This window comes from Musa acuminata, chromosome BXJ1-5, assembly GCF_036884655.1.
Source record: "Musa acuminata AAA Group cultivar baxijiao chromosome BXJ1-5, Cavendish_Baxijiao_AAA, whole genome shotgun sequence".
NCBI lineage: Eukaryota > Viridiplantae > Streptophyta > Magnoliopsida > Zingiberales > Musaceae > Musa > Musa acuminata.
In genome coordinates, this window is record NC_088331.1 from 10,235,701 (window position 1) to 10,247,827 (window position 12,127).

Here is a 12,127-nt window from a genome sequence, read left to right on the forward strand (position 1 = left end):
GACGGCTTACGCTGTGCCCCCGTCGAGTTCTCTGCTGCCGTCTTCTCCGGCGTGGGATACGAGACACGGAGAGGCAAAGCACGAAATATGACGACAACTTGGTCTTTTGCAGGAATGCTCAATTATAAGCGTGTTCAAGAAAGCAAGCAATATCAATTATAATCTGATATGAGAAATCACCTGATGAAGTTTAATCATCTCAGCCAGGCTCGTCCCAGCCGGAATTATAGTATCCGGTCAGGTTCGATCACGATCAAGTCGTCGTCGACAGGGATGGCTCGGAAACTACAGTAACGGTCGAAGATACGGCCCATGGGCTTATTCGTGTTCGTATCCAGATTCCTTGTTGACGTTCCTACTTGCCACATTTCTCTGCGCCATCGTCGTTTAGGGTTTTGGATATCCTTCCTTCAGCCGTCGCTCCCTCCGATCGCGGCCTCGCGACAGATCACCCTCGATGGCTTCGCCCCCGCCGAACTACTCCGTCTCAGTCGGCGGGAAGGGCTCCTCCCTGTCCCCCGCCGCGGTCTACGCCGTCTCCCAGGGCCTCGCCTCCGTGACGATCGACCCCGCTGCCCTCGAGAAGCTCTCCCTTACCAAGCGAACTTCTCCGTTGAACCCCAACCGCGATGGGCCGTCGAATTCCCGGTTGCTGACCTTGGAAGAGTCCCGCGCGGCCCTCGCCGTCCTGCTCAACAAGTTTGTTCTCTCCGACGCTGCCGTCCGCCCTTCCATCCCCTCCCTCATTGCAGACACGCTAGCCCTCCCGTCCGGTCACGAGTCCGTCGATTTCGGCTCGGCTTTGGGGTTTCTGAACTCGATCTTCCAGTTGAATTCAAAGAACGTTGGCGAGATTGAACTCGGCCGCGAGGAGGCTGGTGTCTTCGAGACCTCGTGCGCGGCTTCTGTTGGTGTCTGCGCCATGTTGGACTGCTGTTCCTCTGCTCTGGTGAAGGTGGCAGATGCCGTGGCAGCATTGTCTTGTGAGGCAGCTCGTGCTGATGTATCTGCATTCGATTTGTTCGGCTCTGGCGATGGATTCTCAATAAAGGATGAGACTGATGTGGCCAGCGACATGAAAGTATTGTTGTTTGGGTCGAAGCTTGTGGGGCAGAATGAATCGGGATCGTTCAATGAGATACCTACAGTCAATGCTAGCTTTAGGGAAGCCGTGAGAACACTCCATGGTCGAACACGGGTTGAGTTGAACTCAACCGTTAAGTTCAAGAAATCAATGGTGTTTGGAAATCACGGAAAGGAGAAAGCTTTTGCAGGTTCAGTCTTGCCACTCGCCATGTCGATGCAATCGATGATTGAAAGTAGCTTGGACCGTTCAAAATCTACTATTAACATGATAAGTGATGATAGCTTACGCCCTAGGGTTGCGGAGGCTTTCGAGAAGGCCTGTCCCAGCTTGGATGGTGTAAGAGATCAGTTCCACTCAATTGCTGAAAAGGCTGCCTCTAAGATTGACTATTTACTAACTCTGCACTATGTATATGAATATTTGGTTAAATTTCGGGAGGTTCTTGCTTGGGAGGCAGCAGTGGCTTTGTTTGCCTTAGAAATAGATGACTCGATTGAGAAACCTCAGGTGGATCAAGCAAGCAAGCTTAATGGAGACGTTGCAAAGGGTGAGAAGAAGACTGACAAGAAAAAGAAGAAGGCGTTAGGTAAGGGAACTTCTAGTATAAGACAGCTTCTCAGAGATAGTATTTTGTGCAAGTCCGATCCTTCTAGCGAAAATGTTGTGGTCTTGGTTGAGTGGGCACGTGACCTTGCAAAGTATTTTGATCCCAAAGATACTCGGCTAGATAACCTACTGATAAAGGTGAAGGAAATAGTGGAGAGTAATGAAGTCAGAAGACTTCCTAAAATCCCCAAGGTAAGAAACACAAAATGATTTGATAATGTTTATCTTCTTCTAGTTTGTATATGTCGATTGTTTCTGGACTGTCTTACCCTGGTTGTCACCCTTATATTGTCAAGCTCGTTGGGTTATATCTGTTTGATATTGCATTCTATGCTGGGAGTTACCATCTTTGAACATGCTAAGCATGGACTGTGTTTCTTCACATAACAAGTTTGTAAATTGTTATATGATCTAGGACTGGATTTTAAGTTTCGCCGTAATATTTTACTTGCTTCAAGGCAATTTTAGAACATGTTTTACATTACAAATGTCTCTTATATTGTCAAGCTCCTTCTCTTTATTATATCAGTTTAATATTGCATTATGTGCTGGAAACTAACCACCTTTGGTCATGCTGGGTACAAAATTTATTTCTTAGGCAAATTCTCGGAAAAAACCCCTAACTTTAAGGATTTCCAACAGAGCGTCCCAACTTTGAAAAATTCCTACAGTGTGCCCTTAATCGTCTGACAATATCATTTTACCTCTACCTCCGTCATCCCACCATCGCCTATGCCCTGCAGTGTCGTCTTGCACCGCCTCTGCCACTGCCCTTGTGCCCTCGTCAGAACCCCCCCTCATCGTCACTCACAGGCCCTCCTCATCGTCGAGGTCGATAGATTCCCCTCGTTGTTGATTGCGAGTGAGGAAGGAGGGGGGCGGCCCATGTGCCCTCGTTGTTGCCCACAACCCCCTCTCGCCATTGATCGCAGGCGAGGAAGGAGATGAGGCGGCTCATGCGACCTCACCGTTGGCCGCGGGCGAGGAAGGAGAGGGCGGCGGCAGCCCTCATTTCTGGTGGGTCCAACGGGTTAGGGGGGAGGGGAGGCGGCTGTTGGGGTCTTGCGAGGGTGAGGCCTCTGCTGCTGGTCATCTCCATGCGCGTTGTCACCTATGCCGCAAACGATGGCCGGCTGTTCTGAGCAGAGGAGAGTGGTTGCTGACAGGGGTAGGCTAGTTATTTTGAAAAAACGGCGCTCTGTAGAAATTTCTCAAAGTTGGGGCAGTATCCGAGAAATTCTCAAAGTTAGGAGCTATTTTCGGAAATTCGTCATTGTTTCTTTACATTTTATAAATTGTTATATGATAATGGACTGGATTATAAGTTCCTTATTCTCAACTTGCATCAAGCATTGTTCTTGGGAATTATTCTGAGGTTTGGTTTGTTTCCATTTATGCTTTCTTCTGCTAGTGGTAGGAATGCAAGAATTGTTATTTTCTTTGTTTTTTTAATGAATGAAGTTTCATTAAAGTCTTATTTTTTGGCTCAACATAACATTTATTCCCTTGCATCTTCAGAAAAAAAAAGTGAACCTCGTGCTGTTTCAAGATTTACTGAAGCTTGATGTTCATAAAAAACATGTGAAAATATTTGAGAAACGAAAAGTAGAATTTTTCTTTCATAATCATTTTCTGATACAGAAAATTCAATATTAGCGACCTTTTAGAATGCCTTTGCATACCTTGATACTCTGTCGACAAACAGGGACACAACATATGTTAAACTAAAACCCATCTATATATTTTCTTAATGTTATTTGATCTCATAAAACATATACAACTCCTTTTATCATTTCAAATAATCATTTTCTTTTTTGGGTATGTTTGTTAGGGCACACGTGATTTTGGCAAAGAACAAATGGCCATTAGAGAACGTGCATTTTCAATCATTACAGGTGTCTTTAAGATGCATGGTGCTGTTGCCCTTGATACTCCTGTCTTTGAATTAAGAGAGACCCTTATGGGAAAGTATGGGGAGGATTCAAAGTTAATATATGACCTTGCCGATCAGGTATATACAAGAATGTTAGTTGTCCTTTTTTTGTAGTGGTTTGTTGTCCTTTGATTTTTAATTGCAAATGGTTTTATTAGCAAGATTGTTCTTTAATTTTTTGTATAGGGTGGTGAGCTCTGTTCTTTGCGATATGATTTAACTGTGCCATTTGCGAGATACTTGGCTATGAATAATATCAATGCATTAAAAAGATACCAAATAGCTAAAGTATACAGAAGGGATAATCCATCAAAGGGAAGATACCGTGAATTCTACCAATGTGACTTTGATATTGCTGGGCATTATGAAACGATGGAACCTGATTTCGAGGTTATCAAAGTCTTGACTGAACTGTTGGATCAGCTTGACATAGGCAGCTATGAGGTAACTTTTCCCTCAATAATTGCACAAAACCATATGTTTTCTGTTCTTAATATTTCATCTTCTTTCTAATATATATCAGAAAACTTTCAACGTGAGACCAACGAGAATTCTGAAAGAAAAAGTTCTTGCCCTTGTAAAATAGTCAGATGTGAGGAACAGTTGTAACTGGCGAATCTAAACTGCTTCTGAATTATTTACGTAGCTATCACAAAGGATCTTTTTTGTTTTGCAGATTAAGCTGAATCATCGAAAGTTACTAGATGGGATGTTGGAAATCTGTGGTGTGCCTTCTGAAAAATTTAGAACAGTTTGCTCAAGCATCGATAAACTGGACAAACAACCATTTGAACAGATCAAAAAGGAACTGGTGAGAACAGTATTGGCTAATTTCAGTGACTGTTAGCTAGTTTGAGAAAGGATTCCAAATATTTTCTCCAGCTTATAAAGCCATTTTTTTGCTTTAGGTTGACGAGAAGGGGTTAGCAGTTGAAACTGCTGATAAGATTGGTGCTTTTGTGAAGAAAAGAGGCCCACCACTCAAAATTTTATCAGAACTAAAGAAAGAGGGGAGCCAATTCTTGGAGAATGCTGGGTCTGTCCTTGCATTGAATGATTTGGAGATTTTGTTTAAAGCTCTTGAAAAGGCAAAGTGTTTAGACAGAGTGGTTTTTGACTTGAGTCTTGCAAGAGGACTTGATTATTATACTGGTGTTATATATGAAGCAGTTTTCAAAGGATCTACACAGGTAAGATATACCTCAAGCATGTTATGTAGGATGTATATTAGAGATACTCTATGGGCTTTTCTGTTGCCACTCAAGTAGCTGAGTGTTTGGTTGAAGTAATGATTATGTTTGATACTCATGTCAACTTTTTAACACAAAGTCACAAACACATTAGAACTAGTTTCAGAGGATTAAAAGTCAATTTAGCATTAATGCAGCATTTTTCCCACTAGACACTGAATTAGAGTATTATCTTAAACTGTCAAGGAAAGATTCACCTAGTCCCTTGCACCATCAATTATGCTTTCCCATATTTGCATTTGAGCATAATTCAAGGAAATATGCTTCATATATTTCTTTAGATAGCTGGAGTTGTTGGTTCTATTTCGGTACCCACTATGCGCGATGGTTTTCTAATGACTTTATATGTCTGGAAGTCACTGTGAAGAGGATGTCTTATTTTTTGTCCACTTTCCATTAGCTGTGTGTTGATGCATTGAAGTTAATAGAATTTCGGACCATGTGTGGATTTTCTTGTTTTAGAGATGCTCATTTATAAAGGCATTATAGTTAGCTAAACTGTATTGTCATATTTCTTCAGTCGCAAACAGGTGCCCATATCCTTAAAATGTGAAAGTAATATTAGTGTTTCTTTGGACTGTCTAGATTTGGGCATAAACTTTTTGCCAGAGATTGGTTACCAGTCTACCCTATCGGTCCCTTGATATGTGCTAAGGAACTTCAAAGCTTATAAACACTCTTTAATCTTGTTCTTTGGGCGAGGGCAACTTTTCCAGGGATGTTGAGTATGAAGTGAGACATTAATTAATAAGAAAAGTAGGTCATCTGCAGAAGCTACATTATCATCAACTTTTATGAGCTTTCCCTGAAAAAAAAGATTGTGCAATGCTTTTTGCCTTAAGAATATACTTTGTGTTTGGTTAGGGGTTAAAATTTCTGGACAAAATCATTCATTTAATTCACCCATCTAGGCAGGTTGTTTTGACCTAGATTATTCAGGTTAAACTCCTTTGTTCAGGTTAGTTAACTTTTAATGGCTCGTGCATTTGTCTGTTACACCTGGGAGCACCAATTTAACCCTACCTAACTTGAACCAATTATATTTTTGTATTATTAGTGAGTTAAGGAAGACTGATTCTTTTATCACTGCATCTGCATTCTAGATTGGCTCTATTGCAGCAGGTGGACGATATGATAATCTAGTAGGGATGTTCAGCGGAAAGCAGGTTCCTGCAGTTGGCGTCAGCCTTGGAATCGAGAGAGTGTTTACAATAATGGAGCAACTTGAAAAAGACCGGAATCAGGTATGCTTTATTTACAAACATTTCCTATACATTCAGTACATGAAAGACAGATATTTTCCATTCATTCTCACTTGTTAAACATGGATGATTTCAAGATTTTTTCAATCCCATATGTTTTATTCTTTTATGGACTGTTCGTGTGACTGTGTCATCTATGCTGTGACTATATCATCTGTGCTACCTTGTAAAAGGTGTACATCTCTAGCACTTATGCATTATTTAACATATTCCTCTTTTGTTTTTCCCTCATCTGTCGGCTTGAATACTCCATGATTTTATGACTCAGCCACTATCATACTCAAACAAACACAATAATTAGTTTTATCAGTTGTGCATATGAGCTAAGAGTGAGACAAATGAGTGACAGCACCACTTAACTAACACAAACTTACTAGTGATATTTAGAGTCTTTACAAAGATTTGACAATCCATGATATGAGCATGTGATACATGGTTTTTATTAGTCCCATTTTGAGATTATGTTCGTTGAATTTCACTTTTTTTAGGCCTTTAGGACAAGATGAATTTAGTAAAACATGGGCATGTATGCAGCCTTTGTTGTTTTATCATTCCAATATCTTTTCATGTTCCTTCTTTCCAAGCAAAGAGGGAATGCTTCTCTATATCAACAAGAGACTAATTTTGACAAGGCTAAGCAACCTGATTTTGTATATAGCTTACTAAATTGTTTTTTCCTGGTTTTGGATGATGCTCAAAAGTGGGTATATAGAACAGGGAATTGTTCTGAAATTTTTGCTGCTCTTTTGAATGCTTATATAACATATATGATGTTCATGGGGCTATGGACATCTGTTGTTTAAGAAATTCTTTGGTGTGGTGCTTTATTGTGTGTCCACGTGCATGCATAATCACTTGATGACTGAATCGAAAATTTGATACTTAGCCCTTAGGTCTTCAATTTCCTGAAGACTTCAAGGTTTTGATGACATTAACATTTCTTGTACTTGCTAACCAAATTGCTTTGCTTTTATTTTCCTTTTGCATCTCTGTCTGTTTGATTTGGAGCAAAATCCACCAATATGTTAAACTGAGCCTTTCCAATCTAACAGATCACAGTCATCTGTCCCCACCCCCTTTGGAAGAGACAAGCTTAGATTTTGAATGTACTTGCCTCAGAAAATATCCCTTGGAAGTAGAAAGTGAGTTGAGTGAGCTAGCCGTTGATTGGAAATGGTGGCAAAGAACGTTCGGATTCTAAAGTGCTGTCTTGTTTGGTTTGCTGACTAATGTTTAGGAATTCGATGAGTAGACAAAGATGCTTCTTAATGTGTTTAAGATAATTTGATCTACTTTTATATATTTATTAATCATTTTATTTCAAATTTTAGGCCACCTGTGAAGGTTTGTCTTTAGAAGATAATAAATATCTTTTTTTGGTTATTCTTCATTGATTTTTACTCAAGTTGGTATGATCATGTACATTGCTGGTTCTGATATTCTGATTTTGCAGGTAATCCGTGCCACCGAGACACAAGTTTTGGTGGCTATCCTCGGGAAGGATCTCACGCTGGCTGCAGAAATTGTCGGCCAACTGTGGGATGCTAAAATTAAAGCTGAATTTGGGTTGACCAAAAGGGTGATGAATCACATCAACCGGGCGAAGCAATCTGGCATCCCTTGGATGGTCCTTGTGGGAGAATCTGAGGTGAGTAGTGGCATTTTTAAGTTGAAGAGCATCGAAGCCAATCAAGAAGAGGAGATTCCTAGGGAAAAAATTGTTGACGAGCTCCAGAGACGGATTGGTATTGTCTGAAAAAAGCAACACGGCAGTGAATGCTTTCTTAATTCCCTCCAAAGAGCCAACAGAACCAGACAACACGATGAAAAATCTTCAATAACAGACATTTCGATTCAAAGCATGGAGCATTTTACTTTCTATTTGAGTTGGTTTTTAATCCAAGCAAATGCTTAACCTTGAGAGGCAAAGCAGTCGATGGGCACTCAATAACCTGCTAACTCAGGAGCACTTGATTGGATGCCATGGAATAGATAGACAATACATCTTCAGTAAGAGCTACATTCTTTTCATTTTCTTTCTTTTTTTTATTTTGGCTTGTAAGCAGCTCAAGTTTTTGAAGGGTCTTCTGCATCTTCTGCTAGATGATGAAGTTTGTCACTGGTGATCAATGAGACCTCCATTGGTATTTGATCCTCCACACTTGCTTGTGTTTCTGTATAGATGTGTAGGGGATTGTTGTAAGGATGACATGTTGATTTATCGAGGTTTTCTTATCTGATACAGAACAGGCAGTAGTCGTAGTAGATCTTTTTCAGTGTGCTTGTTGGATAGGATTCCAAGGGAATGAATGCTACGTCATTCTATCCTCCAATGACACACCGGACTTGTCAACGTCGTTTGTGTCCGCGATACTGTAACCGGATGAGGCTCTTATCGGTAACCTTGAAAACAGGGAGGTCGGAGAGAGGGATGGAAATCCAGCCTTCCACCCTAACAGTTTCCTTATCGATGCACGAATCTTAAAGCCAGACGTCCAAGGTTCCAATCTCATCGATGCGCAACTCTTAAAGCGAGACGGACGGACGGACGTGGCTCATGCAGTGCCCTCATCGCACGAGGGTCCAATCTCATCGATGCACAACTCTTAAAGCGAGACGGTTGTGAATCTTACAGTATCTTCATCGCACAAACGTCCAAGCAAGACACCCAAGGTTCCAATCTCATCGATGCACAAATCTTAAAGCGAGACGGTCATCGATCTTACGGTATCTTTTTTCGCACAAATCTCTAAGCGAGACGGCCAAGGTTCCAATCTCATCTATGAACAAATCTTAACGCAAGACGGACGTCGATCTTACAGTATCTTGTTTGCACACCTCTCTAAAAGGGTACGTCCATGGTTTCAATCTCATTGATGCACATATCTTAAAGCGAGACGGCCGCGGTTCTTCCAACAGCATCCTCATCGCACAAACATCTAAGCAAGACATCCAAGGTTCCAATCTCGTCCATGCGCAAATCTTAAAGCGAGTCGGACGTGGATCTTACAGTATCCTCATCGCACAAACATCTCTAAGCGAGACGGACGCAGATCGTGCTGTGCAGCGGACCCCCAATGTCCCGGCGTCCCCTCCGGCCCTCCCCCTCCCTGCTGCGCTGCGGCGGCCCTCCTTCCCCACCTTGTCCTCGCAATTATAAGGAATCCCCAAGGCCGCAACGAAACAAGCTTGGTGGAGAAACCGGTGGGGAAGAATGACGGGAACACGAAGCAGCAGCAATTTACGATCGCCATCTTCCACTCCGATCTCACCCGTACGGTTTTCTTCTGGCCGATGAAGAAGAGGTGTAGTTCCGAATCATGTTCTTCGAGGATTAATGCATATTTATATTCACTACTTCAAAATCTTAAGTTCGAATCTATATCTACGTTTCCTTTTCAGTGTTTGATATAGATTTTGTTCATATCTCAATCTTACACCTTTGAGATCTGTCTTGATTTCTTCTTATTCATCTTTGGGGTGATTACACTATCCCAAAGATGTTTCACCTATTTGGTGTAAATGGTGCCTTTGTCATCTCTTCTTCGTCCGTTTTCCTCTACTAGCTTTGGTTTTTAGACCAAGTCAACTGCGTCATACTACTCCCAACAGTCGCGCAAACATATCTGGATGTCATCCCACACTGCGTTTTGACAGACACTTTAATCTCGTGAATTCATTACGCGATGACAAGTTTGTCTCATGATGAATTACCTTCTTGTTCATTAAATTGCTTTGCAGATTTCAACTCGAAGGACAAATATCAGAAGGTTACATCTCTCAGCATCTGCAGTCACTTATCACTACTCTCTTTTATGGTCTGTCTCAGAGCTCATTTACCCGTGCCTTCAATTTTCTTCCCCAGAACAGTGCTGTGCGCGACGAGCAAGCAAGACCAGTGAGCACCCTCTCCACACATTCGAATTCAGCTTCTTATTCCAAGAAATCGATCGTTGTGTTCTTCTTCCTTTTGAGTATATTTGTGGCAAGACTTTGTGAGCAATAGTTGCTCGTGTTGGCATGAAAGAAGGAATCTACCGACCAAGTTTGGTTCAATCGTGATGTATTCTCTGCTATGTATTCTACCCTCATTTATATGACGCGACTTATCCTTACAGCAGAATCTGATGAACACTAGTGTGGCATCGAGAGCACATATCGTGCATGAGAAGTCCCTCCCTATTCATGTCCGCACTTCAAAGAAGCAGTGGTGTCAGAGAATTAGACGTCACACAGCGATGCTACTTCGTTTACCGAAGCATGCCACTTTCTTTAGCGACCAACTCCCTTCGATTTATTCCTACCTACGCTCTGCCCAATACATCCTATCAAATATATGATCTATACGGCTGTGTAATATTAATGTCCTTTTTGTCTCTATATTTTAAAAAATTATATTGATATCGATATAATTATAGAATTAAAATATTTATATTTATTTATCCTAATATTATCGATTTTCTTGATGAAAATAAAAAAATAAAATATAAAAATATAATCTTAATATTTCAATCAGTAGTGACATATGGTAGTATCGATGAGTGACAAAAGAGTTATCGATGCAGATATCAAGCGAAGTTGTTATGCATTTACATTGGAATCGACGTCATCCGCCATCATCGATGTATAATATCAATGTCCTTTAGGGACATCTCATTAGTTAGATATATTTAGTATCTTAGTTTTTATATTTTAAAAAATTATATTGATATCTCTATAATTATAAAATTAAAATATTCAGATCTATTTACCCTACATAACATCATCAATTTAATCAATAAAAATATAATTTTAATATTATAATCAGTGATGACGAATTATAGTACTAGCGAGCAATGAAAGGATTACCAATGAAGATGTCAAACGATACCAATCTATATCAGCATCGATATCATTCGTCATCATCAATTAGAATATTAAAATTATTTTTTTTTTATTTTTTTTTATATTTTTATTAGTAAAATTAATTACGTTAAGATAAATGGATCAAATATTTTAGTTTCGTAATTATATAGATGTCAATATAATTTTTAAAATATAAGGATAAAAATACTAGATGTAGCTAACTGATAACACGTAAATACTACGTCCAATATATCAGCTATATGGCTGTGTAATGCCAATGTCCTTTAGGGGCATTATAATCGACGTTGGCGTCCAGAAGCGTGTGAAGCGTCGCTTCGCCTTCCATCTACGTCACACATGGCGCCACGTCGGCGCCACATGGAGGACACCTCATTCTCAAAACCCCATCAACCTTCCTTGCGACTGTAGCTGGCGCCGGGACCCACCAATCTCAAGGGCAGCACTCTTCTCGAGTCAAAGCTGGCGCGACCTTCCTCTTCGAATCCAACGCCAGATCGAGCGAATCGGAGCCGCCTCATTCGGTGGACCCCACCGGCGTGGTGGGTCTCACATAAGACATTTGGCAAAAAGCGAAAGCGCGTGATGGGGGCGAGAGAGAGAGAGAGAGAGAGAGAGAGAGAGAGGGAGAAGGGGGAGGGTTGACTCGCGGGTCAGGGGAGAGAACGCTGCTCCGGAGGCGACGAAAGACACGTGTCCGTTACGCCAGGCGGAGCAGATTCCCTGGCGGGGAATCGGTTTCTGCTGCCCGCAGTTAAAGTCGCATTTACCACCACCCGCTCTCTCTCTCCCTCTGAAACCTCCCTCCCACTAATTACCCCCACCGGTAATAAATAATTACTACCAATAAAGCTTTTAGTGAAAGAGAGTGAGTCTTCTTCTTCTGATGGAGAGAGAAAGAAGAGTTAATACCGTTTGTCTGTGAAGCAGCACAGAGAGAGAAAGAGAGCGGGGAAAGAAGAAGAAGAAGAAGAAAAAGCTTAAGTGTAGGTCCACGAAGAGGGAGAAGACAGGAGGTCTTCTCTCTTGTTTTCTCCTCTCTCTCTCTCTCTCTCTCTCTCTCCCAGAAACACCGACAGTGGTTAGTGGCATTCATTTCTCGCCATTACTGCACTTTCCTCTATCC

General features: G+C 41.3%; 1 protein-coding gene across 1 annotated transcript; it reads left to right on the plus strand.

The window, feature by feature from the left end:
- The first annotated feature begins 349 nt into the window (after positions 1–349).
- On the plus strand, positions 350–8,317 carry LOC135673735 (histidine--tRNA ligase, cytoplasmic-like). Its single transcript, XM_065182981.1, has 7 exons — positions 350–1,885; positions 3,525–3,704; positions 3,813–4,070; positions 4,303–4,437; positions 4,535–4,816; positions 5,980–6,120; positions 7,592–8,317. Exons 1-7 carry the CDS (start codon positions 458–460, stop codon positions 7,892–7,894), a joined length of 2,727 nt encoding a protein of 908 aa, XP_065039053.1. The 5' UTR covers positions 350–457; the 3' UTR covers positions 7,895–8,317.
- Positions 8,318–12,127: the final 3,810 nt, after the last annotated feature.

Coding starts and splice junctions, on each gene's coding strand:
- LOC135673735 (XM_065182981.1), top strand. CDS start 458: ATGGCTTCGCCCCCGCCGAACTACTCCGTCTCAGTCGGCGGGAAGGGC. Junction 1,886..3,524: donor GACTTCCTAAAATCCCCAAG/GTAAGAAACACA, acceptor TATGTTTGTTAG/GGCACACGTGATTTTGGCAA. Junction 4,071..4,302: donor TTGACATAGGCAGCTATGAG/GTAACTTTTCCC, acceptor TTTGTTTTGCAG/ATTAAGCTGAATCATCGAAA.